This window comes from Rhinopithecus roxellana, chromosome 10 (genome assembly GCF_007565055.1).
Source record: "Rhinopithecus roxellana isolate Shanxi Qingling chromosome 10, ASM756505v1, whole genome shotgun sequence".
NCBI classification, from domain to species: domain Eukaryota; kingdom Metazoa; phylum Chordata; class Mammalia; order Primates; family Cercopithecidae; genus Rhinopithecus; species Rhinopithecus roxellana.
In genome coordinates this window covers 61,784,203-61,811,653 of record NC_044558.1, presented here as the reverse complement: position 1 = coordinate 61,811,653, position 27,451 = coordinate 61,784,203, and the positions used below count along the sequence as shown (strand labels likewise).

The window sequence follows — 27,451 nt, the reverse complement described above, 5'->3', positions numbered from 1 at the left end:
TCGAGACTATCCTGGCTAACACGGTGAAACCCCGTCTCTACTAAAAATACAAAAAATTAGCCGGGGCGAGGTGGCAGGCACCTGTAGTCCCAGCTACTAGGGAGGCTGAGGCAGGAGAATGGCGCGAACCCAGGAGGCAGAGCTTGCAGTGAGCTGAGGTCCGGCCACTGCACTCCAGCCTGGGCGACAGAGCGAGACTCCGTCTCAGAAAAAAAAAAAAGAAAAAGAAAACATCAGACAAACCCAAACAGAGAGAAATTCTACAAAATAATTGGCCCATAATCCTCAAAAATGTGAGGTTATGAAAGGCAAAAATGAAGAACTGTTTGAGATTGAAGGAGACTAAAGAGATATGACAACTGGCCAGGCGCCTGCCACCACGCCCAGCTAATTTTTGTGTTTGTAGTAGAGATGGGGTTTCACCATGTTGGCCAGGATGGTCTCGATCTCCTGACCTCTTAGTGATCTGCCTGGCTCAGCCTCCCAAAGTGCTGGGATTAGAGGTGTAAGCCACCACACCCGACCTCTTTTTTTTTTTTTGAGAGAGAGTCTTGCTCTGTCTTCCAGGCTGGAGTGCGGTGGCCCGATCTCAGCTCACTGAAACCTCTGCCTCCTGGATTCAACGATTCTCCTGCCTCAGCGTCCCGAGTGGCTGGGACTACAGGTGCATGCCACCATGCCCAGCTAATTTTTTGTATTTTAGTAGAGATAGGGTTTCACCATGTTGATCAGGCCGGTCTTGAACCCCCGACCTCAGATGATCTGCCCGCCTTGGCCTCCCAAAGTGCTGGGATTACAGGTGTGAGCCACTGCGCCCAGTCTATTATTATTATTTTTTTTTATGATGGAGTCTTGCTCTGTCGCCCAGGCTGAAGTACAGTGGCTCGATCTCGGCTTACTGCGAGTTCAAGCGATTCTCCTGCCTCAGTTTCCTGAGTTGCTGGGTCTATAGGTGTGTGCCACCAGGCCCAGATAATTTTTGTATTTTTAGTAGAGATGGGGTTTCACCACGATGGCCAAGCTGGTCTTGAACTCCTGACCTCAGGTGATCTGCCCACCTTAGCCTCCCAAAATGCTGGGATTACAGGCATGAGCCACCGCGTCCGGTTCCCTATATCCACTTTAAACATTGCAAATATTTTCTTAGTGGGGAATATAATTGATTTTCTATCCAATGAACTCTTTTCTTATTTTTCTATTGATTCTTCTAAGTTTTCTACTGATATAATTATGTCCTCTGTAAACAAAACGGTTTTACGTATTCCCTTTCAATCTTTATACCTTGTTAGATTTTTTGTTTTTCTTGTTTTGTTTGAGTTTTTTTTTTTTAATGGTGTTTTGCTCTTATTGCCCAGGCTGGAATGCAATGATGTGATCGCCTCCACCTTCTGGGTTCAAGTGATTCTCCTGCCTTAGCTTCCCAAGTAGTTGGAATTACAAGCATGCACCACTGCGCCCGACTACTTTTGTATTTTCAGTAGAGACAAGAGTTTCACCATGTTGGCCAGGCTGATCTCAAACACCTGACCTCAGGTGATCCGCCTGCCTCAGTCTCCCAAAGTGTTGGGATTACAGGCATGAGCCACTGCGCCCAGCCAAACCTTGATACATTCTGACCACCTAACCCTCAGGCCCTCTGATGGTTAATTTAAGGCGTCAACTTGACTGGATTGAGAGATACCTAGATGGCTGGTGAAGCATTGTTTGTGCGTGTATCTGTAAGGGTGGTGCAGGGGAGATTGACTGTGAGTCCTTGGACTGAGAGAGGAAGACCTGCCTTCAGTGTGGGTGGGTATCATCTAACCGCTTGGGGTGGATTTGAACAAACAGGAAGAAGTGGGGGAATTATCAAACTCTCCCTTCCAGAGCAATCTGCTTTTTCTCCTCCTGCTCTTGTACAACAGACTACAGGTTCTTCAGCTTTTGGACTTTGGGACTTGCACCAGTGGCCTCTCAGGGGTCTTCAGGCCTTTGGCCTCCGACTAGGGGGTTGTACTGTTGGCTTCCCTGGCTCTGAAGCTTCTGGAGTTGGACTGAGCCATGCTACCAGCTTCTCTGGTTCCCCAGCTTGCAAAGAGCCTATCATGGGATTTTGCCTCTGTGATCATGTGGCTAATTCCCTAATAAATCCCCTCTCATATATCCAGTTGGTTATGTCTCTGTGAAGAACCTTAATACAAAAATTAGCCCGGCGTGGTGGCGTGTGCCTGTAATCCCAGCTACCTGGGAGGCTGAGGAAGGACAATCACTTGAACCCGGGAGGTGGAGGTTTCAGTGAGCCGACGTCGGGCCACTGTATGGGCGACAGAGCAAGACTCCATCTCAAAAAGTAACAATAATAAATAAAATAAAATAAAATAAATTTTTAAAAAGTGAATGTGGGATTAATATTCATAATATAGTGTAATCTTATGAAGGAACAAAAGTAAAGACAGGAATCCAAAATAAAAATAGCACAAAGGGGCCGGGCGCGGTGGCTCAAGCCTGTAATCCCAGCACTTTGGGAGGCCGAGACGGGCGGATCACAAGGTCAGGAGATCGAGACCATCCTGGCTAACACGGTGAAACCCTGTCTCTACTAAAAATGCAAAAAAATTAGCCGGGCGTGGCGGCGAGCGCTTGTAGTCCCAGCTGCTTGGGAGGCTGAGGCAGGAGAATGGCGTAAACCCGGGAGGCGGAGCTTGCAGTGAGCTGAGATCCAGCCACTGCACTCCAGCCTGGGCGACAGAGCGAGACTCCGCCTCAAAAAAAAAAAAAAAAAAAAAATAGCACAAAGGATATGAATAAGCATTTCAGAGAGGAGGAAGCTTTGTTGGCTAATAAGAATATGAAACAGCCAGGTGCAGTGGCTCACGCCTGTAATCCCAGCATTTTGGGAGGCCAAGGTGGGTGGATTACCTGAGGTCAGGAGTTGGAAACCAGCCTAGCCAACATGGTGAAACTCTGTCTCTATGAAAAATACAAAAATTAGCCAGGGATGGTAGCACATGCCTGTAATCCCAGCTACTAGTGGAGCTGAGGCAGGAGGATCACTTGAACTTAGGAGGCTGAGGTTGCAGTGAGCCAAGATCATGCCACTACACCCCAGCCTTGGCAACAGAGTGAGACTCCATCTCAAGAAAAAAAAAAAAAAAGAGTATGAAGTAACACTCAAACTCACTAGTAATCAGAGAAATGTAATTTTATTTTATTTTATTTATTTATTTATTTATTTATTTATTTTGAGTTGGAGTCTCGCTCTGTCACCCAGGCTGGAGTGCAGTGGCGCGATCTCGGCTCACTGCAAGCTCTGCCTCCCGGGTTCACGCCATTCTCCTGCCTCAGCCTCCTGAGTAGCTGGGACTACAGGCGCCTGCCACCGCGCCCGGCTAATTTTTTGTATTTTTAGTAGAGACGGGGTTTCACCATGGTCTCGATCTCCTGACCTTGTGATCCGCCCGCCTCGGCCTCCCAAAGTGCTGGGATTACAGGCGTGAGCCACCGCGCCCGGCCGAGAAATATAATTTTAAATAACTAAGAGTACACTTAATATACCCATTAGAATTGCAAATATTAGAGAGTTGTATAATATTAAGTGTTGGGAAGGGTCTGAGGTAACTGTCAGTAATAATGTTGATACTGTAAACATCTACAGACCTGGGTTTTTTTGTTTTGTTTTGTTTTTCAGGTTTTTTTTAAGAATGTCTCACCATGTTACCAAGGCTGGCTTCAAACTCCTGGGCTCAGGCAATCCTCCTACCTCAGCCTTCTGAGAAGCTGGGACTACAAGTGCATGCCATACCCGGTTTATAGCTACAGATTTTCTGAAAAATAATCTGATGCTACTTAGTAAAACTGAGCATGCACATACCTTACCACAGAAATTCCACTCCGAGGAATATGTTCCAGAGAAATTATTGAACTGGCTCACAGGGCACTGTGTAAGAGATAACTGTCTGGCATTGTGTGTAGAACATTAGTTTTTGCGAGCACATAGCAAAGAGGTCTTTACTAGATTGGGGTGGGTGGTAGGTAAAGGGGTTCAAGGAAGGCCTGAGGAAATAACAATGGAAATCAATTTGGAGGCATAAATAGGCAAAGTGGAAGGGGAAAGGGCATTCCAGAAACAGGGACCATATAGAGCAATCAGGACAAACTTGAGGAATTGAAAGAAGCCATGAAGTTGGAGGTATTAATAGAAGGGGAAGAGTGGTAGAAGATGGAGGGTTTCAGTGGGGAGAGGTCAAGGAATAGTGGTAGCCTGACTGGATGTGCATTTTGGAAAGATTACTCTAGCTGCTATATGGAGAATGGAAGAGTGTGAAAAGAAAGAGAGACTAAGGGATGGGAGACCAACTAAGAGACTTGCAATTGCCTAGGTGAAACTGAGGTAGATTTGGGTGGTGCTAACAAAGAACAAGAAAGTAGATGGGCTGGGCACGGTGGCTCACTTTGGGAGGCCAAGGCAAGTGGATCACTTGCGGTGAGGAGTTCGAGACCATCCTGACCAACATTTGTGAAACCCTGTCCCAACTAAAATACAAAAATTAGCTGGGCATGGTGGCTGGCGCCTGTAATCCCAGCTGCTCAGGAGGGTGAGGCAGGAGAATTGCTTGAACCTGGGAGGTGGAGGCTGCAGTGAGTCAAGATCAGGCCACTGCACTCCAGCCTGGGTGACAGAGCAAGGCTCCATCTCAGAGAAGAAAGGAAGGAAGGAAGGAAGGAAAGGAAGGAAGGAAGGAAGGAGGAAAAGAAGGAAGGAAAGGAGGGATGATGGATGCGAGTGGAGGGAGGGATTACTGGAGGGATTGGCTTGAAGGAGGACCGCGAGCGCACGAGCGAATGCCCTCCCCCCCCCAAATCCCCGATCCCCTCCCCTCCCGCCCCTCCAGCTCCCTCCCCCCTCGCCTCCCTCCCGACCCCCCTCCCCCCTCCCAGCCCGAATACAAGCCAATAAATCAACGACCTACCGCAATCAAAAAGCCACACAGCGAAATAAAGAAAGAAAGAAAGAAAAGAAAAGAAAGAAAATTTTTTCTTTTTTGAGACAGAGTCTCACTGTCACCCAGGCTGGAGAATGCAGTGGCACAATCTCTGCTCACTGCAGCCTCTGCCTCCTGGGTTCAAGCGATTCTCCTGTCTCAACCTCCTGAGTAGCTGGGATTACAGGCACCAGCCACCATGCCTAGCTAATTTTTGTATTTTTAGTAGAGACAGGGTTTCACAGTGTTGGTCAGGATGGTCTCAGATTCTTGAACTCAGGTGATCCGCCCACCTCGGCCTCCCAAAGTGCTGGGATAATAGGCATAAACCCAGCCGAAAGTAGATGAATTTTTTTTGTTGTTGTTTGTTTGGTTTTTTTGAGATGGAGTTTCTCTCTTGTTGCCCAGGTTGGAGTGCAGTGGTGCGATCTCAGCTCACCTCAACCTCCGCCTCCCAGGTTCAAGCGATTCTCCTGCCTCAGCCTCCTGAGTAGCTGGGATTGCAGGCATGCGCCACCAAGCCCAGCTAATTTCTGTGTTTTTAGTAGAGAAGGGTTTCATCATGTTGGTCAGCCTGGTCTTGAACTCCCGACCTCAGGTGATCCACCCGCCTTGGCCTCCCAAAGTGCTGGGATTACAGGTGTGAGCCACTGCGCCCAGCCTGAAAGTAGATGAATTTTAAAGATACATACAATTAGTAAAGATACCTTACGTATCTTTAAATTTTTTTTTTTTTTTTTTTTTTTTAAAGAAACAGGATCTTGCTACATTGTCTAGGCTGGTCTGGAATTTCAGGCCTCAAGAGATCTGCCTGGGCCATCCAAAGTGCTGGGAAGGACACCTGCAGCCCCAGGCTAGACAATGTAGCCAGATCCTGTCTCTACAAAAAAACACAAATATTAGCTGGTGGGGGGGGCACCTGTAGTCCCCAGCTACTTGAGAGGCTGAGGTGGGAGGATCCTTGAACTCAGGAGGTCCAGGCTGCAGTGAGCTGAGATCGCACCACTGCACTCCAGCCTGGGCGACAGAGTGAGACCCTGTCTCAAAAATGCATAAATAGTAAAATTAGTGAGAGTGAATGAGAGATGGGATATGTAAAGGGAGTGGGAGGACTTAAGGAGTAACTCCTTGTTTCTGACTTGTGTAAGAATAACTTCTGTGATTGGTGGGGAAAATTCACCAGAGTTCCGTCAACTTGAAAGTGTTGTTCATTTCCTGTCCCCCATTAGGGGTTACCCCTTTCATCTTAAGCAGGATATTCTAGGATCTCTCAGTCTCACAGCTCTGCCCACCAATAACCAGCAGGTGAGTCCCCTCTCCCCAGACCTCTAGATCTGCAAAAGGCAACCTGGAGGCAAGGAAACCCCCAGCTGTGAGTAGTCCTTCAATTCTGGTGCTGTGGTAACTGAGTTCAAAAACAATGAGTTTTGTTACCTATCGTGAAATGAAAGACACCTCACCAGACACCTCACTGGGTTGTGAGGCTTCAAGAAGCACACATATTGTTAGGCTCAGTTCGATTCCCTTCAGCCCTCTCTGCCCGTTTGAAGGCAGTTCCTTATCCTGGAGACAACGTGCAGATGTTCTGTCTCTCTCTTTCCCTATTTATTTATTTATTTATTTATTTATTTATTTATTTATTTATTTAGACAGGGTCTCACAACGTGCAGATGTTCTGTCTCTCTCTTTCCCTATTTATTTATTTATTTATTTATTTATTTATTTATTTATTTAGACAGGGTCTCTCTCTGTTGCCCAGGCTGGAGTGCAGTGGTGTGACCACAACTCAAACAGCCTCAACCTCCTGGGCTCAAAATAATCCTCCTGCCTCAGCCTCCAGAGCAGCTGGGACTACAAGCGCGCACCACTGCACAGGGGTTATTATTATTATTTTATTATTTTGTAGAGACAGGGGTGGGAGTGGTCTCGCTATGTTGCCCAGGCTGGTCTCAAACTCATAGCTCAAGAGATCCTCCAGCCTCGGCGTCCCAAAGTGCCGGGATTACAGGCGTCTGCCACCCCGCCCGGACGCAGATATTTTCTATGGGCATCTGGAGTGGCGTCCCCAAACCTTGGCGCCGTGCTATGGTCGAGCCGGGTCGGGGGCACGGGCCAGCCTTCAACACCGTTGGCACCAATCAGAACAAGCAACTGTCCCCTCAGGGCCGCGACGGCCCCTTTCTGCCAATGGCCAGCCCCTCGCCGGTCCCGAGACCTCGCGAGAGCTCCCGTGGCTACGCCTTACCCGGCCTCTGAACGGCCTCGGAACTGCCCTATCCTTCCTCTTTCCCCGCCTTCCAGCGGCGCTCCACTCTCGGATTGGCTGATTGAGCCGAGTCAGTTTTTTTTTTTTCCTGGCCAGAAAGCGGTTCGACAATTGGTCCTTCTTTTGGCCCCTCCTGCGAAGCCCGCGGATTGGACGGCTGAGTCTGGCTGCACGGAGCTCCGCAGGAGCGCGGCCGGGCCAATCAGGAGCTTGGCGTATTTTACAAACTGAGGAAGTAGCTCCAGCAGCATCCGAGAGAGTCAGGCGAAAAGCGGAGGAAGCTGGGTCGGCCCTGAGGGGCTCTCGGTAAGGTAAGGCACGGGGGTCTTGGAGGGAACGAGGGCCTCTGGGCTCATAGGGAGGAGGGCAGTTCGAGGTCCGAGGGCAAAAGAGTAGGCTTGGGGTGTCTGGAGGTAGCACTCATAAGAGCGGTCTTGCAGCTGCCGGGGGCTTGTGGGTGCGTGGATTAGGGCAGAGGTATTAGGGATGGCAGGACAGGTGCCCCGAGAACTGGTTGATCTTTGATCTCTGATTCTACCTGCCTTCTTCCCCGTCTCAACTGTAGCCATCATGACTACCCGGCAAGCCACGAGGGATCCCCTCCTCCGGGGTGTATCTCCTACCCCTAGCAAGATTCCGGTACGCTCTCAGAAACGCACGCCTTTCTCCACTGTTACATCGTGCGCCCTGGACCAGGAGAACCAAGATCCAAGGGTAAGAGCGGCCTAATGGGGGAAGACAGTAGTCACACCAGTAATGCACCCCAACACTAAACCTCACCTTTTTGTCCCACCTCCCTCCCCTAGAAATGCTTGCAGAAACCACCGCTCAATATTCAACGCCCCCTCGTTGATTCAGCAGGCCCCAGGCCGAAAGCCAAGCACCAGGCAGAGACATCACAAAGATTGGTGGGGATTCCTCAGCCTCGGAACCCCTTGGAGGAGCTCAGGCCTAGCCCTAGGGGTCAAAATGTGGGGCCTGGGCCCTCTGCCCAGACAGGTACCTGTTGGAGCCCTGGTAACACGGCCTCCATGGCTGAGTAGGGAACTAGGAAGGGTAAAAGTGGGGTTTTGGGGTTTTGCACTCACTCCTGCTGTCTCCTGCTTACTGTGATAGTCCTGGTTGCACCTCCTGGAAAGCTCTTTGCTCTTAGAAGATCTCCCTTTCCTCCAGCAAAATGTCATCTCACCAGGTGCCATGGCTTGTACCTGTAATCACAGCTACTCAGGAGGCTAAAGTGGGAGGATCACTGGAGGCCAGGAGTTGGAGACTAGCCTGGATGACAGAGGGAGATCCTATCTTTTTTAAAAAAAAATAAATAATAAATGTCACTTCTTCTGAAGCCTTTTCCAGTTCCCCATGTCACATGTTCCCCTAATACTTTGCAGTACTTCTTTTATAACATGTATATACCTTGGCTTGAGTCTATTACCTGTCTATAGTTTGATGATAGCTTCTTGAGGTTAGGGGCTTTGTCTTATTCTTATGGGACCCCAATGCTTAGAATAGTGTCTTATGTAACATTCTATGAACATTTGGTGGGCAGGTGTGGTGGCTCACGCCTGTAATACCAACACTTTGAGAGGCTGAGGTAGGAGGATCACTTGAGCTCAGGAGTTTGAGACCAGCCTGGACAACATAGTGAGACCCCATTTCTTTTTAGTTTTTTTTTTCTTTTCTTTCTTTCTTTCTTTTTTTTTTTTTGGAGATAGAGTCTTACTGTATCCCTCAGGTTGGACGACAGTGGTATGATCTCAACTCACTGCAACATCCACCTCTGAGGTTCAAGCGATTTTCTTGACTCAGCCTCCCCCAAGTACCTGGGATTACGGACACCTGCCACCACACTTGTCTAATTTTTGTTTGCCTTATTTATTTATTTATTTATTTATTTATTTATATGAGATGGAGTCTCACTCTGTCACCAGGCTGGAGTGCAGTGGCATGATCTTGGCTCACTGCAACCTCCACCTCCCAGGTTCAAGTGATTCTCCAGCCTTAGCCTCCTGAGTAGCTGGTACTACAGGCATGTGCCACCATGCCCAGCTAATTTTTTTTTTTTTTTTTTTTTTTAGTAGAGATGGGGTTTCACTATGTTGACCAGGCTGGTCTCAAACTCCTGACCTCAGGTGATCTGCCCGTCTCAGCCTCCCAAAGTGCTGGGATTACAGGTGTGAGCCACCATGCCCAGCCATCTATTTCTTAAAAAAAAAAAAAAAAAAAAAAAAAAAAAAAAAAAGCCAAATTCAATTGAATGAGTCTCTTTTGCTCACCTTGTACCTCAAAGTGACTATGCTAGGGTCCCTATCCCCCTCACCTGTCCCCCTTCCTGGTCCTTCTTACCTTTCCTTCTCTTTCCTTGCAGAGGCTCCAGGGACCATAGAGTTTGTGGCTGACCCTGCAGCCCTGGCCACCATCCTGTCAGGTGAGGGTGTGAAGAGCTGTCACCTGGGGCGCCAGCCTAGTCTTGCTAAGAGAGTACTGGTTCGAGGAAGTCAAGGAGACACCACCCAGAGGGGCCAGGTAATGAAACAGGATGTGAGGAGACCAGGCTGGGGGCGCTGAGGTGGGCATCCTGAGCTGTGCTGACAGCCTCTGTTGGTGTCCCAGGGTGTTCGGGCCTCTGCATATTTGGCCCCCAGAACTCCCACCCACCGACTGGACCCTGCCAGGGCTTCCTGCTTCTCAAGGCTGGAGGGACCAGGACCTCGAGGCCAGACTTTGTGCCCCCAGAGGCTACGGGCTCTGGTGAGTGCCCTTGAGAGGCCTGATACTTGGTGCTTCTGGGAGCTCCTTCCAGGGACAAAGCTGGCCTTTGGGAGAGGAGGTACCTCATGATGAGGCAAGGGATCCTATTGGGGGAGATGGGGTTGGTGGTGAGGCCTGAGGGTTTAGGGTCCATCTCTGATTCCGTTTTCATCTCTTGCTCCTGTGGATCAGATTTCACCTTCAGGACCTTCCTTTCACCCTTCCACTCGCCCCAGTTTCCAGGAGCTAAGAAGGGAGACAGCTGGCAGCAGCCGGTGAGAAAGGAGAGGGTGTGGGAGAAGGTCATCTGGAAAAGAATGAACCAGTGTCTGATATAGGAGTCCCCCAGAGTGGGGGCCTTCCAGTAGCTTTAGGACTCCCCACCAACTCTGAAGGGGAAGCAAGAAACCTGTGATTACCTGGGATGAGCCCTTAGGATAGGGTCCAGGCCTTCACAGGCAGGCCTCAGTGTGACATCAGTTTCCTCAAGTCATGGGGGGACAGGGAGGACAGAAATGTGCTATCTTTTTTGTTTAGTGGCTAGAGTATAGACTATGGCAATAAATGGGATTCGGGTTATATCCTAACTCTTACCACTTACTAGTTGTGCAGGCTTGTCTTCACCTCTCTGAGCTTTGGTTTCTTTGTCAAGTGAGAATAACATTTGTATCATCATTAGAAATTGTCATGAGAATGAAATGAGATGATGTTTGTAAAGCACTTAGCACATGTCCAGCTCATACTTGGTACTCAGTGACTGCTGGCTACTGTCCTTATTGTCATCAGGACTTCAGTGAGCCAGGCCTCAGGATTGCTCCTGGAGACCCCAGTCCAGCCTGGTGAGTGTATCTGACTGTGGGGAGAGCACAGGGGCAGTTGGGCTGCCTGAAGCAGGGAACAAGATCAGATAAAACTCAGCAGGCTGAGAGGGAGCATGAGAAAGTGGGAGGCTGGGAGGCTAGGTCAGAAGGAGAAGAAGAAGAGACCTTCTAGATAGGCCAGAGGTTGGCACAGTTGCACTTGTGTCAAAGGAGATGGTCTCCATTTCGGCCCTCTCTCTGCCACTTCCTGCAAGATTTATCTTCCATTCACTGTTTATCCCCAGCCCCTAAGTGCCATCACCACATCCCCAGCCTACTCAGACGTTCAGATTAGTAAGTGTTTACTGAGATAGTGTTGGGTGTTGAGGGGCTGCTGGATGGGTTCCTGTCCCTAATAGTGCAATGGGGGCTATTAAACTAATATACCTTCTTCAGAAGTTGTAGAACCCTGTGCCAAACTTTGGTGGGTGTTCTAGAGAGTCTACAACAAATGTCCCGTTTCTTCCTAGCTTTCTCTCTCCCTAAAGGAGAACATGAGGTTGTCACTCGCTCAGATGAAGGAGGTGTGGCCTCTCTTGGTCTGGCCCAGCGAGTACCATTAAGAGAAAACCGAGAAATGACACATACCAGGGTGAGATGCGACTCTCCTGGGATGGTGGGTGGGAGGTGCAGGAGATGCTTGGGAGAATTTCGCAGCAGCAGCCAACACTGAGAATTGTAGGTAGAGCCAGGCAGTCTTGGGCCTCAGGATGTTATTGGGTAGGTTTACCCCAGATGCACCCAGTCCCTCTCCAATGTGAGACTGACCTCTCTTTATCAAATGTCTAGGGCCTGGGGTGACAGATCATATTTGTATCACCATCAGATCAGTGCTAAGGGTGAGACAGATCTGCCACTTGTCAGCCAAAAGCGTTCATCCCTTCGCTCCACAAATATTTACTGAGTAGCACCAGCCTACTGAGAGCCAGGCCGTGTTCTAGGATCTGGACATACAGCAATAAACAAGTTCATATTCTAGAAGGGGGAGACAAGAAATAAACACATATATAAAATAGTGTCTCAGATGACTGTAAGTTCTCTATTAAAAAAAATAAAAATAATAAGGCACTAAAGGGGAATTGGGAGCAGGGGAGTTGGTGTTGCAATTTAAAATAGATTGGTCAGGGAACTCTTATTGAGAAGATGATGTTTAAGTGAAGACCAGGGGTTGGAGGAGGAGTGAGATATGTTGATATCTGGGGGAAGGAATATTCCAGGCCAAGAGAACTGAAGAGGCAAAGGCCCTGGGGAGGGAATGTGCCTGGCATGTTTGAGGATCGGCAAAAAGGAGAGGCCAGTGAGATTGAAGCAGAGTAAGGAGAGCGGTAGGAGATATGGTTTTAGTGATAACATGATCAGATTGGGTAAGGAATTGTACACCAGTGTAAGTCCTTGGCTTTTCTTGGAAGTAGTGGGAAGCCATGGGGAGAGGGGTTGATCAAGAAAGTGGCATGATTTGACTTAGGTCTTTTTTTTTTTTTTGAGACGGAGTTTCACTCTTGTTGCCCAGGCTGGAGTGCAATGGCACAATCGCCGCTCATCACAACCTCCGCCTCCCAGGTTCACGTGATTCTCCTGCCTCAGCCTCCTGAGTAGCTGGGATTACAGGCATGCACCGCCACGCCTGACTAATTTTGTAGTTTTAGTAGAGATAGGGTTTCCCCATGTTGGTTAGGCTGGTCTCGAACTTCCGACCTCAGGTGCTCTGTTCTCCTTGGCCTCCCAAAGTGCTGGGATTATAGGCCTGAGCCACCATGCCTGGCTTAACTTAGGTCTTAAAAGAATCATGCTGGCTGCTGTAGTGACAACAAGATATAGGAAGACAAAGGGGGCAGGGATCACTCTTCCACCTTTTTCTTCTTCACAGGACAGCCGTGACTCCCACCTGATGCCCTCCCCTGCCCCTGTGGCCCAGTCCTTGCCTGGCCATGTGGTGCCATGTCCATCACCCTTTGGACGGGCTCAGCGTGTACCCTCCCCAGGCCCTCCAACTGTGGTTTGTGTCAACAACTGGGGGCTGGGCAGGGGCAGAACAGTCTGGCCAGAGATCCTTGCTAGGTCTGCTAAGCCACCCACATCTCTCCCCAGACCTCATATTCAGTGTTGCGGCGTCTCACCATTCAACCTAAAACCCGATTCACGCCCATGCCATCAACCCCCAGAGTTCAGCAGGTAAGAGAGGGCATGGGGAAGTGGCTGGCATAAGCCACAGCTAGGGGAGAAAGGAGATGGATGGGTACAGGAGAGAGAAGACAGAAGCAAGGGGAGGTTGAGTGCCACCTGTGGGTGTCAGGCCTTGCTGACATCTCACTTCTGTGCCAGGCCCGGTGGCTAAGTGGTGTTTCCCCTCAGTCCTGCTCTGAAGATCCTGCCCTGCCCTGGGTAAGTATCAGAAGGCTCTTCCTACTGAGATTCCTTGCCCTGTGCTGCCAGCCTGGAGGCCCAGGAGTTTGAGACACATGTGCTTTCTGGGCCAGGCATGATGGCTCACACCTGTAATCCCAGCACTTTGGGAGGCTGAGGTGGGAGGATTGCTTGAGCCCAGATCTTTGAGACCAGCCTGGGCAACATAGTAAGACCCTGTCTCTACTAAAAATTTTAAAAATTAGAAAATGCTCTCTGGAAAAGCTGCCTAACTCTCCCTGCTTCTCTGCTGCCCCTCCTAATGTACATCTAGGACCTCTCAGTTAGGGGCTTTAATCCATTCCTCATGAGGGTGGGACTCAGGCTGGTCTTTCTCCTGCCCCATCCTGGCTTTCTTGTGTGCCTTGTTCCTTGGTGACAGGAGCAGGTTGCCGTCCGGTTGTTTGACCAGGAGAGTTGTATAAGGTCACTGGAGGGGTCTGGGAAACCACCTGTGGCCACTCCTTCTGGACCCCACTCTAACAGAACCCCCAACCTCCAGGAGGTGAAGATTCAAGTGAGTCTGTGTGGGCAACGGCTTTGATGTCTATTGAACAGTGACTGGGGCTGAGGAAGAAGGAAGAGATGGGAGGTCAGGAATAGGACAGTGTAAGTAGACTACTGAATGCACATCTTGATGTCACACTGGGGTGCTCTCTCCCACCACAGCGCATCGGTATCCTGCAGCAGCTGTTGAGACAGGAGATAGAGGGGCTGGTAGGGGGCCAGTGTGCCCCCCTTAATGGAGGCTCTTCTCTGGATATGGTTGAACTTCAGCCCCTGCTGACTGAGATTTCTAGAACTCTGAATGCCACAGAGCATAACTCTGGGACTTCCCACCTTCCGGGACTGTTAAAACTCTCAGGGCTGCCAAAGCCCTGCCTTCCAGAGGAGTGCGGGGAACCACAGCCCTGCCCTCCAGCGGAGCCTGGGCCCCCAGAGGCCGTCTGTAGGAGTGAGCCTGAGACACCAGAGCCCTCCCTCCAGGAACAGCTTGAGGTACCAGAGCCCTGCCCTCCAGCAGAACCCAGGCCCCCAGAGTCCTGCTGTAGGAGTGAGCCTGAGACACCGGAGCCCTCCCGCCAGGAACAGCTTGAAGTACCAGAGCCCTGCCCTCCAGCAGAACCCAGGCTCCCAGAGTCCTGCTGTAGGAGTGAGCCTGAGATACCGGAGTCCTCTCAGCAGGAACAGCTTGAGGTACCAGAGCCCTGCCCTCCAGCAGAACCCAGGCTCCCAGAGTCCTGCTGTAGGAGTGAGCCTGAGACACCAGAGCCCTCCCGCCAGGAACAGCTTGAGGTACCAGAGCCCTGCCCTCCAGCAGAACCCAGGCTCCCAGAGTCCTGCTGTAGGAGTGAGCCTGAGATACCGGAGCCCTCCCGCCAGGAACAGCTTGAGGTACCAGAGCCCTGCCCTCCAGCAGAACCCAGTCCCCTTCAGCCCAGCACCCAGGGGCAGTCTGGACCCCCAGGGCCCTACCCTAGGGTAGAGCTGGGGGCATCAGAGCCCTGCACCCTGGAACATAGAAGTCCAGAGTCCAGTCTACCACCCTGCTACAGTCAGCGGGCTCCAGCAACCACCAGCCTGATCTTCTCTTCCCAACACCCGCTTTGTGCCAGCCCCCCTATCTGCTCACTCCAGTCTCTGAGAACCCCGGCAGGCCAGGCAGGTAAGGAGTTGGCTAGGAAGGAGTGTGAACACAAGAGGTCCTCAACTCACTGTGAGTTGCACCCCTGCCCTGCCCCACCCCTGCTCCAGGCAATCCCATGCTTCCACACCTTCCACCCTGGCCCAGCCTGGCTCTCCCTCAGGAAGAGGGGAGGGGCTGCACTTCCAGCCCTGTGCTCCTAATTGGCTTGGCCGTTGGTGGGGGAGGAGGAAAAGACAGTACATGGTGGAAGTATGGGACCCCAGACCGCCCTCTAAATTCTCCATGCCCCTCAGGCCTCAGCAGTCTAGCCCCTCGAACCCTAGCCCTGAGGGAGCGCCTCAAATCATGTTTAACTGCCATCCACTGCTTCCATGAGGCTCGTCTGGACGATGAGTGTGCCTTTTACACCAGCCGAGCCCCTCCCTCAGGCCCCACCCGGGTCTGCACCAACCCTGTGGCTACATTACTCGAATGGCAGGACGCCCTGGTGAGACTCCAACCCACAGCCCAGCTGTGGCTGCACAGTGAGCCTGATGGGAGGTGGGGAACGGGGACAGGGGGCCACCTGGGCTCCTTCACAGAGAGGTCAGCAGGAAGGCTTGGCTACAGTGCAAGGTTGGCTGGGCTGTGACAAGGTCTTCTCTCTCTCCAGTGTTTCATTCCAGTTGGTTCTGCTGCCCCCCAGGGCTCTCCATCATGAGACAACCACTCCTGCCCTACCGTGCTTCTTCCTTTTAGCCCTTATTTATTGTCGGTCTGCCCATGGGACTGGGAGCCGACCACTTTTGTCCTCAATAAAGTTTCCAAAGTATCCACCTGTCTAGCTAATGAGTTCTAAGTGTCCAAACAGGCCAGCTACTGCTGTCACTCTCCCATTGCCCACAGGGTGGCAGTGTCCTCCAGTTCAGAGGGCAGCGCTGGGCTCTTGGGATCCCCCAGGCTCTCATCCAGAAGCTAGTCCTGAATCCTGAAAGGGAAGGAAGTAACTCACTCCTGCCTAGCCCACCCCCTTGCAAGCTCTGAGCATCCCACTCCTGCCAAGCCCACTCCCAAGCTCTGTAAATATGTTGGGGAGAAATTGGAACCGCTGTTCCCCTTGCTTTTTGAGATCAGTCCCACTTAACCTACAGGAGCCCTAGACTACTCCTTCACCCCCTAGAGCTCCTTTTCTAGAACTCTCTGCATGCACTGGGCAGAAGAGCAGAAGCACCAGACCCAGACCTTTGGAATCTTCCCTTGTTAGGTTGCTGTCTTCCTCCACCTACAACGTGAGGCCCCAAAGCTTTCCTGAAACTGAGACCATCCCTCTTCCTCCCCATAGCAGAGTAGAAGCACACACACACACCCCTTTTCTCAGGCCTTGCCTGGAATTAACTAAAACTTTGCCTCTGGCAGGGACTGACAGCACAGTAGGAGTCCTTTAGAGGAATGAGGGAAAGGGTCAGCCACTTTCCCCCTAGTCTATGCACCAAGTTAAGCAGCCACACACAATTCCCCAACCTCACTTTATTGGAAGAGGCAGCAGCAGCTGTAGCCCTGGGGCCTAGTCCGGATAGGGGGGAATGGAGACTGTACAGAATGCGTTTTAAATGCCAGGAAAGAATTCACTGGTTCCTCCAGTTCACAGGAAGGCTGCCAAGGCTGGAGCCTGAGCCTGAAAGTGGAGATGAGGGGAGGAGAGGGTGGCGAGAGAAAGTTGTCCTGACGGAGAACCTGCACTACCCTGTCTTAATGTCTTCTCTTGCCTAAATGGGCTCTTCCTGTTTCTATTATTTCCCTCGCAAGCTGCGGGGCTTCCCTCCGGCTTTCTGGGCCTCTGAATCCCGCTAGTAAAACTGCTCCCCATCTCTGTACAAAAGAGAGAGCCATGACCTCTGCCCCTCTGGGGTCCAGGGCGCACTTGGGTGCGGGTGATCCCTCCGGAAGTCGCTCTGCTCCTCCGGCCGGGTCTCCTCCTCTTTCCGGCCACTTATACCCTTGAGCACCAGGAGTTCACCCATTTAGGCCGCCTCCAGGAACGGGAGGGTCCACCCCACCACCAGGCTCTTAAAGGGTGGGGTGGCGCCTCGGGTGGGGCGGGCTGGAGGTGGGTGAGGACGGGGCGGGGCCGGCTCAGTCGGGGTAGATGATGAAGCCGGAGAAGGTGCTGTACTTGTTGGTGTTGCCGCCGTGCACCTTCCCGCCGTCCAGCTTGATGAAGACCTCGTCGCCCACGTCCAGGTGCAGAATGACGCTGTTGCTGGCGTAGTCGTAGTTCTGGTCCGCGTCCTGAGCAATGGCGCTGGCCCGGACCTATCGAGGGAGAAGAACCCCCTCATGCTTGGTGTGGAGCTGGGGTGACAGGAGGGGTCGGGGCGGCTGGGCGTGCGAAGGCGGCAGCACAGCCGCCGCAGGGGCTGGGGGAGGACCAGGAAGGAGGGTAGGATATCGCGGAGTTGCTCCAGCGCTGCCATTCACTAGCTGTGTGACGCGGAGCAAATTCCACGCCTTTTCTGGACCTCAAATTGATCTATAAAGTGAGGGATAATAATAGAACCCACCTCATAGGGTGTTAGGATTAAGTGAATTACTACGTGCCAAGTGTGTTCAGAACAGTGGTGTTTGTTTGTTTGTTTGTTTGTTTGTTTGTTTGTTTTGAGATGGAGTTTCGCTCTTCTTGCCCAGGCTGGAGTGCAATGGCGCGATCTCGGCTCACTGCAACCTCCATCTCCCGGGTTCAAGCTATTCTCCTGCCTCAGCCTACCTAGTAGCTGGGATTACAGGCGCCCACCACCACGCCCTGCTAATTTTTTCTATTTTTAGTAGAGACGGGGTTTCACTGTGTTGGCCAGGCTGGTCTCGAACTCCTGACCTCAGGTGATGCACCCACCTCAGCCTCCCAAAGTAATGGGATTACAGGCCTGAGCCACCGCATCTGGCTCAGTGGTTTCCATTCTTAAATTATTTTTAATGCATTTTCAAATTACTATTCTCATTTAAAAAATAAAATTGGCCGGCCAGGCGCAGTGGCTCATACCTGTAATCCCAGCACTTTGAGAGGCTGAGGTCGGCGGATCATCTGAGATCGGGAGTTTGAGAAGAGCCTGCCCAACATAGAGAAACCCTCTCTCTACTAAAAATACAGAATTAGCTGGGCGTGGTGGTGCATGCCTGTAATCCCAGGTACTAGGAGGCTGAGGTAGGAGAATCGCTTGAACCCAGGAGGCAGAGGTTGCAGTGAGTCGAGATCGCGCCATTGCACTACAACCTGGGCAACAAGAGCGAAACTCTGTCTCAAAAAAAAATAAAATAAAATAAAATAAAAATTTGCCTATAGGATAATTTCTTTTTTTTTTTTTTTTTTTTTTTTTTGGTGACGGAGTCTCGCTCTGTCGCCCAGGCTGGAGTGCAGTGGCCGGATATCAGCTCACTGCAAGCTCCGCTTCCCGGGCTCACGCCATTCTCCTGCCTCAGCCTCCCGAGTAGCTGGGACTACAGGCGCCTGCCACCTCGCCCGGCTAGTTTTTTGTAGTTTTTAGTAGAGACAGGGTTTCACTATGTTAGCCAGGATGGTCTTGATCTCCTGACCTTGTGATCCGCCCGTCTCGGCCTCCCAAAGTGCTGGGATTACAGGCTTGAGCCACCGCGCCGGGCCGCCTATAGGATAATTTCTAAAACTCTGAACCGACTCGGACCTCCTGTCAGTCCTCATGGAGGGCTGGCTTCCCCAGTGGTGGGGCATAGGTGTGCCTGTGCGTGTGCCACAGAGTGCGGGCCATGCTAAGGTGCACTGTTGCGCTCTCGCCTGTGGGCCTGGATTTCCCAACCGAGCACCCACTGGTGCCCAGGCGCAGGGAGGTAGTCTTCTGCCAGAACAGGGAGCCCTTCCTCCCCTCTGGGCTCATGGCGGTCGATTCGGGCCTCCAGCCCCCCTCTTCTAGAGAGTCCCACAGGGGCTGGTTATTAACTCATTAATTATTCATCATTATTCTAATCACTATTTACCGTCCCCAGGGCCGCAGCGCCCGCGCCGAAGAATACAGAGTGGGAGCTGCGCAGTCCCCTCCGCCTCTGAAACCCGCACAAATTAGTTACACACTGGCCCCCTCCACCTCCTCCCAGATACCCCGCATAGACAAAGCACGCCTACTCGGTGTTATATGCAGATAGACACCTCTCCACTCTCAACATCTTTGCACTCCGCAGTCACACACACTCCCTGACACACATACATATTCTCTCACTCCATGAGGACGCACACTCACTCCCTTTCCCCGGGTTCCTGGGGCAGCCCTGCTGGGATGAGACCCCAAAGCAGGTCTGGGGGCAGGCAGACGCTGCCGCGGTACCAAGCTCCGGCAGGCTGAAGCTCCTGGGTAGCCACCACTCCCTTCATGCGGGACATCCTGAGGTCACCACTCAGCCCCAACCTCCCTTTGCGGCCTGCGCAGCTCTGGCACCTTCTCCCACCTACCCCACACCTGTAGCCTCTAGTTCCCACTTTGTGTGAAATTTTGGTGCTAGAGCTTAGTTCTTGGGGCTATTCCCCGAAAACAGAGGCAACAGTGACTCCAACTGCCCACAAAGGCAGGGAACCAGGGAACCTGGATACTGAGAGATTGCTAGGGAGGGTGTGGGGCCTACAAGACCAGGCTAGGGTCCAAGGCTTTTCTACCTGTCCCTTGCCTCTTTCCTCCGCCAAATCCTTTCATTCAAGCCACCTGGCTGACCCTTGAGCTGCCAGGCTACAGACTCAGCTGAGGGCAAGGCTGTTCTAGGCCCCCAGCCCTGGGGTGAGCAATAGGACAGTTGATCGGCAGGTGAAGTGAGCAAGCCAATGTTTTCTTCCTTTTATACCTTTTCCTCAAACATCCAATCCAAATGCCCCCAACTTGAGAACAGCTGCCGACTTCCTATTGCCTGAGACATGGATTCCATTCTAATTCGAAGGAGTCTAGACTCCAGTTAGCTGGTCCAATGCAAGGCTGGGAGACCCAAAGGCCAGGAGGGCCGCCGCGGAAGAAAGGACAAGAAAAGAGGCCAGTTGGCAGGGCCAGATACCAAAGACATCTGGTGTTGCCCATAGTTGCAATGTGAGGTCGCAGCTGCAGAGACACTCAGGTTTGAGTACTGAGTTCTAATTCAAACACCATTCCTATACTCCCTGAGGCCCTAGGCAGGAGGTTTTCCTTCTCTGGCCCCCAATTTCCTCTGTGGGTAAATGAAGCCGTCTATGGTTCTTGGCAGCCTCATGTTCCTGGATTCAGTGACGCCTTTTGGGGGAATAATCTCAGGTTGTGAGATGAATGCAGAGACATCTAGAGAGCGACCAGTCTGAGCTGGTTGGAGGGAGGGGCATCTTACCTGTCCGTTCTTCATGAGGTCAGCCCACATGCTGGTGCCGTCGCCGCCGCGCATGAGCACGTGGTAAGCGAAGAAGTAGACGCCTGGCATGGGGCAAGTAAACTTGCCGCTGGCTGCCTCATAGGCGTTGCCCACGTTGGTCACCACGTCGTCGAAGCGCAGCACCTCGTAACCCTCGTGGGGCCGCCGCAGGCCCGCGTAGAAAGCAATGCGAGGCACGTAGCCTGCAGCGGGCGCCACCCCGCCCGGACCTGGGCCGGGAGGGCCCGGCGGGCCTGGCCTGCCGGGTTCTCCAGGGGGCCCTCTTGGACCTGGTGGTCCCGGGGGCCCCCGCAGGCCTGCTTTCCCGCGCCGGCCCACCTCTCCCTTGGCGCCCGGCGGGAAGGGGGGCACGGAAGCAGGCGCGCCGTCGGGGCCCGGGCCACGGGGCCCATGCGGGTCGCACACCATGCGGCAGCGACCCAGCATCTCATAGTGCGCTGGCCCGCGGGAGCTGTGGACCAGCAGCGGGATGGCCACCAGCAGCAGCAGCACCATGGCCACCCCGACGGCCGCACCCGCCACCCTCTTGCGGCGGCTCAGCCGCGACGCGGCCAGGGCCAGCAAATCTTCTTCACTCTTGGGCGCAATGGCTGCCGGGGCCCGGGGCTCTCCGCGGGCCCAGGAGGCGGTGACCCGCCTTGGGCCTGGGTCTGCACTTCCCCGACGGCTGACCCCCCCACTCCCCTTACCCTGCCTCTACGGGTCCCCGCCGCGGCGGTGCCGCTCCCCAAGCCGTCCGTCAAGGGGAGGCCCCTCGTGGGTTACGTCAGGGGCAGCTCCTAACGGTCCAGAGCCCGTGGTCCTCTAGTACCCTCCCGTTCAGTCCTAACGATCCTGGGCACCTGAGATCCGCGGCTTCTCGGACGGCTGGTTTCTTACAGATCTGAGATGCCTGCTCTCCAGACCGCTGCTTTCTCAGGGATGGCGCGCTGCCTGGGTCCCAGGCTGCTCAGATAGACCGCTCCTGGCTGGAGCGGGGACTACTCCCCGCGCTCCGGACGTCCCGGGGTCTGAGCTGTGGGTGCTGCTCACGGGGCGCGATCTCCTGGTAGGTTTTGCGCTCTGCCTCTTGGCAAGCACCGACTCACCTTGCTACCCCTGCCGCGGCCCCAGCCCCTGCTAGAGCCCTGGCCCGCGCCTCTGTCCTGCGAGCGCGGTCGGTCTCCGCGTCCCTAACCTTCCTCCCCTCCCTCCCGGTCGGCGATGCGGGTGGTGTGAGGCGCCGCGCGGCGGGAGCCACTATAAGCGGCCAGAGGCGGAGCGACCCCTGGTGCCCAGAGTGGGAAGCGCGGGGGCGGGGCAGGCAGCCGCCCCCCCTCCAAGTCCTCCCCGCCTCCCCTCCACCCCCACACCGCCCCTATGTTCCTTCCCGGCTCTGAGCGGGTTCTTCAGGGTCTCGCGGCCCCCACTCTATCTTTACTTTCACCCTTTACCCGGAGTTTGGCGTTCTCAGAGCCCAGAGGAAACCCAAAACAGCGACGGGATAAAGAGGGGTCACGATACAAACACGCATAGTAGATTCCCGAGCTAAAATGAGGGGGAGGGACCTCACAAACAAACGGAAAACAAAATAACAAGGACTAGAAAAGATAGAAATTCGCCACCCCACGCCCCTCAGCCCCCGTGACCGAATAACATGGTAAAGGGTTCAACTGATACTAGTTGGCCTGAACTGGAAAAGGCAAATCTCTAGCCAACCCCACACCCCCACCCCTCAGTATTGGGGCGCGGGGTGGAATGTGTGCGTGTGTGTGTGTGTGTGTGTGTGTGTGGAGAGAGAAAGAGAGAGAGAGAGAGAGAGAGAGAGAGAGAGAGAGAGAGAGAGAGAGAGAGAGAAAATAAGAGAACAGACCAGCCCGGAGGAGCAAGCAGGAAACCGACAAGAAAGCAGAGAAGGAGCGACAGAGAAATCAAAGAGCAGGAAAGCTAGATAGAGATGCAGAGACAGAGACAAAGCTTCGAAAAGAGACGGACTGACAGCCCCAGAGGGGGAGAGGGAGAGACAGAAACAGAGGAAGAGAGACAGAGCCGGGACAGGTTGACAGATCGAGAGAGAAATGTAAATGGCGCGCTGCAGAGAGACACCCAGGTCCGTGTTTGGACTCCAATGTGACACATCAACTGTGGGGAAGACGCGGGGGCAGGGCGGCTCTGCCAGCAGTGCTAGGCTCTGGGCCTGTGCGTTGTGACAGTGTGCTCCAAAGTGTGGAGGTGGCCATGGGATCCTGGCCCTGTGTGTCCCTGGGTGAGTGCGACTGTGGATTGTGTGTTGTCTTTGTGTATGTATACGTGAGGGCTGTTTGAAGGGAGGTATTTGTATTTGTCTTCCTCTTAGTCCCTAAATTTGGAGCCCACAAATGCCATTTTTCCTACCTTGGAACTGAGAGTGAAGGAATCTACGGGAGAGAGAGGAAGTCAGAAGACAGCGGTTTTCTCATTTGCCCTGCTCAGCTCAGCCCAATGCCACCCCCGCCCTGGTCCCAGACTTATCCAGTCCCAGGAGTCTCTGCCCCTTCCTCCTTCAAGAGTTTGTTGTTAGATGAAACCCAGAGAAGTTGGATCCCACATAATGGGTATTTGGGGTGGGAGTCGAAGTTGGTCATGCAAATTAATGTAAGTAAAATGGAGATTAGGTGCTAGGGAGCCTCCTGTAAGAGGGGACTGTATCTGGCTTTCAGAGCGGCTAAGACATTGCTAGACACAGGCATTACTAGATCAGAGTCCAGAGAAGAAGCTATTGACTGCATCCTTTCTTAGGGCCCGGGCCCTCTGGGGAAAATGTCTTGCTCACAAGGACCCCAGAGGCTAGGAAAACAGGCTCTAGGACTGGTAAAAAGTGGGGGCATTTGGAGACCCTGCAGGTGAGTAGCTGCAAAGGCCTCTTAGAGACCAGGATAAGCCAGGACTGTCATGTATGGGAATACATTGTGTAAGATGGAGGGCACAGGGCACACCAGGGCATGATTATTGGATGGAGAGTGATTTCCTCCTCTCTTGTTTTCTGTACTCCTTCCTGACCCCCTGCCTCATAATGATGCTGGGAGAGAGAGGTTCCTGAGGCTGGGCCTGTGTTGGGGGTTGGGGAAGGCCCCTACACATCTGCAAGGAGTGGGAGAGAAAGGATTGGCAGTCAGTGGGGGAGGGGTCTCCTGCTCCAACCATAAATACAAATTTTATTCAAGGTCTTTGTCGCCATTTGTCTTCCTCGGGGGGCTGAGGGCCGTGTCAGCCCTCTGCATGTCTAATTCTGGATCTGCTCCCCCAGGCTGGATGATGGATGGATCAGAGAGCAGACCCAGGCTCACACCAGCCTCCCCTGCCTGATCCTCAGGCCCCACCCACCCCAGGTCCTGCCACTCCTCTCCCTCCCTTTGCCCTCCCTCCACTTACCAGAGGCCCCCCCTGCCCAGTGGCACTCCCCACTCCACCCATTCTACTCACCAAGGCCCCCTTTTTAAGTCCCTCACCTCTGCCCCTTTCAGGTCCCAGTCCTCTTCTCTCTAGAGCTTCCCCTCTCCTCCCATCCCCAGCCCAGGGTGTGAGCTGTGGTGACTAGCAGGGCTGCAGGCGGCAGCGGATCTGTGTGGTTCGGGCGCAGGCTTGGCTCAGGGGGAGCTGAGGGGCCAGCTCCATGAATTTATTCATGTTCTGTTGCTCTTTCCCCACACTCTGGAATGAAGCTGCCAGCTCACCAGGTCCTTATTGCTTCCCGTGCAGCTGCCACATTCTGCCAAGAAGGGACCTGGGTGGGGCCAAGGCCAGCCTGCGCATCTGGGGCTAGAAGCCAAGTGTCTGGGCTCGAGGGAATGCTGGGGCCCAGGCCCGGGTCTGGGACAATTTACCCAGAGCTCCTCCTGCAGCCAAACTGGGAAGCCCCAGGGAGGTGGTATGATTGGGAATGGGAAGCAGGTAGAGAAGGGTGTGCTGCAGGACAAAAAAGAGGCAGTGGAAGTGAGAGGCCGAGTTGGCAGGAGGAGGGGAGAGGAGAGGAAGCCTTTAACAGTGTCCTAGGCTCCCCCATTTAAAGGTTAATGCAGCCTTCAGATAGACCAGTCTGTCCTTGACTCTGCATTAACCTTGACCCTAACCCCTATTTATATACTTGACTCCTCTTCGATCATAAAATGAATTTTAACTCCAGAAACTGACCCTAAATGGAATGCCTCCCTCACCTGTCCGGTACCCAGGGGGCTCCCCAGAATTCCCCCCAGGGCTATAGCTAGTTGTGTGTCAGAGTTCTGAGAACCAGACTTTGGATTAGCATGTGATTAGCATATGATTTGCATGTGATATGTGCCTTCTACTCTGCGGAAGTTTTCATGTTAAAATTTTATGAAGTCTAGTGGAAAGGTCCTGGCTCCTTGAAAGTTTTCTCTTTTTGTTCCTTCTCTCACACTTCTTGTCACTGACCCAGACCCCCTCAAGGGAAGAAAGAGGGTGAAGAGGTGAGCAATAGAGGGCCCTTGGGAGGGAAGGCCCCAGCAGAGTGATATGCCTCCATCACTTGAACGAGCCTCAGTTTCCTCATCAGTAAGAGAAGAGAAACCTCCCTTCCGCCTGACATTTTACCAAGATCTAAGGAAACACTTTTTTTTTTTTTCTTGCACTCTCTCCCTCCTCCCCTTCAGGGCCAGTCACAGTGTGGTTCTCCCTACTCATTCCCACACTCTGGCTTTCAGCTCCCACATTGAAGCTCACATGGATCTGGAAGCAGCCTGGGTTGCCTGACAGCAGTCCTCTAGTATGAAGAGAAAGGAATCCACGTGAGAGGACAGGGGAGGCATGGAAAGGGAAACATTATTGAGTCCTTATTGTATTTTAGGGCTTTAACATACAACATCTCATTGCATCCTCACAGCACCCCTTAGAGTTAGCTCTATTGTCCCCATTTTACAGGTAAAAAAACTGGGGCCCAGAAAGGGGAAATGACTTGTCCATTTTCACCCTGTAAGGGATAGTCCTGGAATTAGAGTTATGACCTCCTGGCTTTCTTCTCATTTCCCTAGAGGAGACAAATGGCACCCAAGGCAGTGGAAGAGTGAGAGAGGCAGGCCAGGAGTGGGCAGTGAGATTTGAATGGCTTCTGGGAGACTTTTGTATGTGAGGCCAACAGGGTTGGGTCTTGGCTCCGTGTATACCCCAACCCCCATCCTGACACTGTTAAACCTGACGCCCAACAGGTGCTCAACTGTTGGCCAAAGGATGGCCAAAGTTAGTTTCAGAGAACAACTCTCCAGATGGAGGAAGAGGGCCGAGAAAAGGGAGGCAAAGGAAAACAAAGCGAGTCAAGGAAAATTTGCTTAAGGGACAAAAGGGAAACCTGAAGCCGGCTCTTCTCCAACTGCAGCTGGGAAAACCGTCCCAGCCCAAGAACCTACTCATGGTTTGACTCCTTGCAGAGACTACCCGCCTGCCTCTGCCATCAGGCAGAGAGAGTGAGTGCAGGGCCAGGCCCAGGGCTCCCACTCATCAGCCAGTGCCTCTGGCACCAAAACTCAGTGCAACCTTAAGGTCAAAGTGTGGCACCAGGGTCCACAGGGCTGAAGACAAGCTCCTGGCTTCCCATAGAGTTGGTAAAGACTGCTTCTAAGGTGTCTGTCAGGCCAGAGCTGTTGCTGACTGACTTTGGCAGCCCTCCACCCCTGGCCAGGTGCTGCTCCTAGCCTTTGCCTCCTCCACCTCCCTTTGTGCTCCCCGCTGCCTCCACCGCTTGCCAGCTCCAGCCTTCAGTTAATGAAATGTGGGGATCGGCTGCACAGAGAGCTGTCAGACCCCTCATTTCTCCGCTGGGATATTGACTCCGGCTCTGGGAGACCCACAGATGAAAGGAGGCGGGTGGGGTGTGGGAAGCTGATGGGGCGCAGGCTGACGAGAGCCCAGAGACCAGGAGGTAGTGCTAAGCTCCAAGTCTCGAGGGCTTGGCTAAGCGAGGAAGGCCCTAGGATGCTCTTTCTGCTTGGGGTCCCCAGCTTTTCTCTGACGAGTAGGATACTTAACGAGCCCCAACCCACCGCACCCGGACCTGGACCCCGAACTAGCACCCCAGGCGAGCTGGACTTTAGTGAGCGCCGCGCGCAGCGCCTCGGAGCCGGAGACCGCTGCCCGGTGCTTCCTCCTATCTTCTTCCATTCCTTCCCTCTTGCTCCCCCTCCCTCCTGCACTCCCTCCCCGGCGGCCGCGGCCTTTATTAGGGATTCCGCGGCTGTCGGTCCCGCCATCCATCCTGTCCGCCGGCAATTAGGCGGCCAGACAAAGAGCAGCTTCGGATGGATGAGGGTCCCGGCGGATCGGAAATGTGAAGGGTCAGCGCTGCCGCCCGCGGCGCACCCCGCTCCCCCTTCAGCATAATCACCGGCCGCCCGTCACTCAGCCGGCCGCCCGGGGAGCTCCTGGGCCAGGCCCCGGAGAGGGCGGGGTGCGGCTGCAGCCTAGGCGCCCAGGGCAGGGCGAGGGCGGACCTGCGGCAGGGCGCCTCCTGAGGAGCAGTGGAGGACTGCGACTGAGGCGTTTGCCGAAGGGAGGGGGATTATGGCCCCGGGCGCTCCCCGAAGGGAAACTGAGGCTAGCGGCTTGGGGCCTCCCAGTGGGGAAGAGGGAACAAAAGCTGCGGAGACCAGAGGCCCTAGGTCCAGGGCGCCCCCTGCTGGGAAGCTGGGGACCAAGTCTTAGAGGTCAGGCAGGTACAGATGGTACCAGGCCCAGGACGACCCCTCCTAGGGAAACCAAGGGTTTCTAGCTTGGCGCGCCTCCTACCGGCTTTGAAGGACACTGCGCTTCTATGCCCGCTCTGTTCAGAGAAATCCAACCAATCCTCATCCACTCAAAAGAGGCTCCAAGTCCTGGCGAACCCGAGGGGAGCCTAGAGGGAGTTCAAGGAGTCCAGGTTTTACTGCAGATTCTTTGGCGCTAGCTCCCAGCTGACAAATCAACATCTCAATCTGACAATTAGTGGTCGAGATTGGGGGTGAGGGGCTCTCACAGCCCCGGCCGCTTAGCCCTCCTGGCGGGAGGCAGAGAGGTGGGCGGTGCTGGCAGTGATGAACGACTCCAGGGGGGCCCGGGGCCCGGAGCGCGCATTCATTACTCGACTGACAGGCGGGTGGCGGGTCGGGCGGGCTGCGAATGGACGTGCCGGGAAACAGGCCAGTAGCAGGAGGGGGCTAAGGGAAGCGTTTAACAG

The 27,451-nt window shown here is 53.4% G+C and overlaps 2 protein-coding genes across 4 annotated transcripts; one reads left to right on the top strand and one right to left on the bottom strand.

Annotated features, from left to right (window-relative positions):
• The first annotated feature begins 7,323 nt into the window (after positions 1–7,323).
• TROAP (trophinin associated protein) lies at positions 7,324–15,697 on the top strand. 3 transcript variants are annotated; one of them, XM_030939256.1, is made up of 15 exons: positions 7,324–7,538; positions 7,793–7,941; positions 8,034–8,226; positions 9,593–9,750; positions 9,838–9,975; positions 10,168–10,250; positions 10,762–10,814; positions 11,306–11,427; positions 12,703–12,831; positions 12,924–13,007; positions 13,158–13,217; positions 13,621–13,755; positions 13,908–14,904; positions 15,180–15,373; positions 15,539–15,697. In XM_030939256.1, the coding sequence occupies exons 2-15, from the start codon at positions 7,798–7,800 to the stop codon at positions 15,584–15,586; spliced, it is 2,538 nt and encodes an 845-aa protein (XP_030795116.1). In that variant the 5' UTR covers positions 7,324–7,538; positions 7,793–7,797; the 3' UTR covers positions 15,587–15,697. The 3 variants fall into 3 exon arrangements, with proteins under 3 accessions (XP_030795116.1, XP_010383705.1, XP_010383704.1); XM_010385403.2 differs by lacking the exons at positions 9,593–9,750; positions 9,838–9,975; positions 10,168–10,250; ... (7 more) ...; positions 15,180–15,373; positions 15,539–15,697 and adding an exon at positions 8,420–8,569 and having other exon boundaries at positions 7,376–7,538; XM_010385402.2 differs by lacking the exons at positions 9,593–9,750; positions 9,838–9,975; positions 10,168–10,250; ... (7 more) ...; positions 15,180–15,373; positions 15,539–15,697 and adding an exon at positions 8,344–8,554 and having other exon boundaries at positions 7,376–7,538.
• Positions 15,698–16,998: 1,301 nt separating this feature from the next.
• C1QL4 (complement C1q like 4) lies at positions 16,999–20,766 on the bottom strand. The gene is made up of 2 exons (XM_010385400.1): positions 20,230–20,766; positions 16,999–17,178 (listed from the first exon to the last, which is right to left on the bottom strand). Exons 1-2 carry the CDS (start codon positions 20,764–20,766, stop codon positions 16,999–17,001), a joined length of 717 nt encoding a protein of 238 aa, XP_010383702.1.
• Between the last annotated feature and the right edge of the window lie 6,685 nt (positions 20,767–27,451).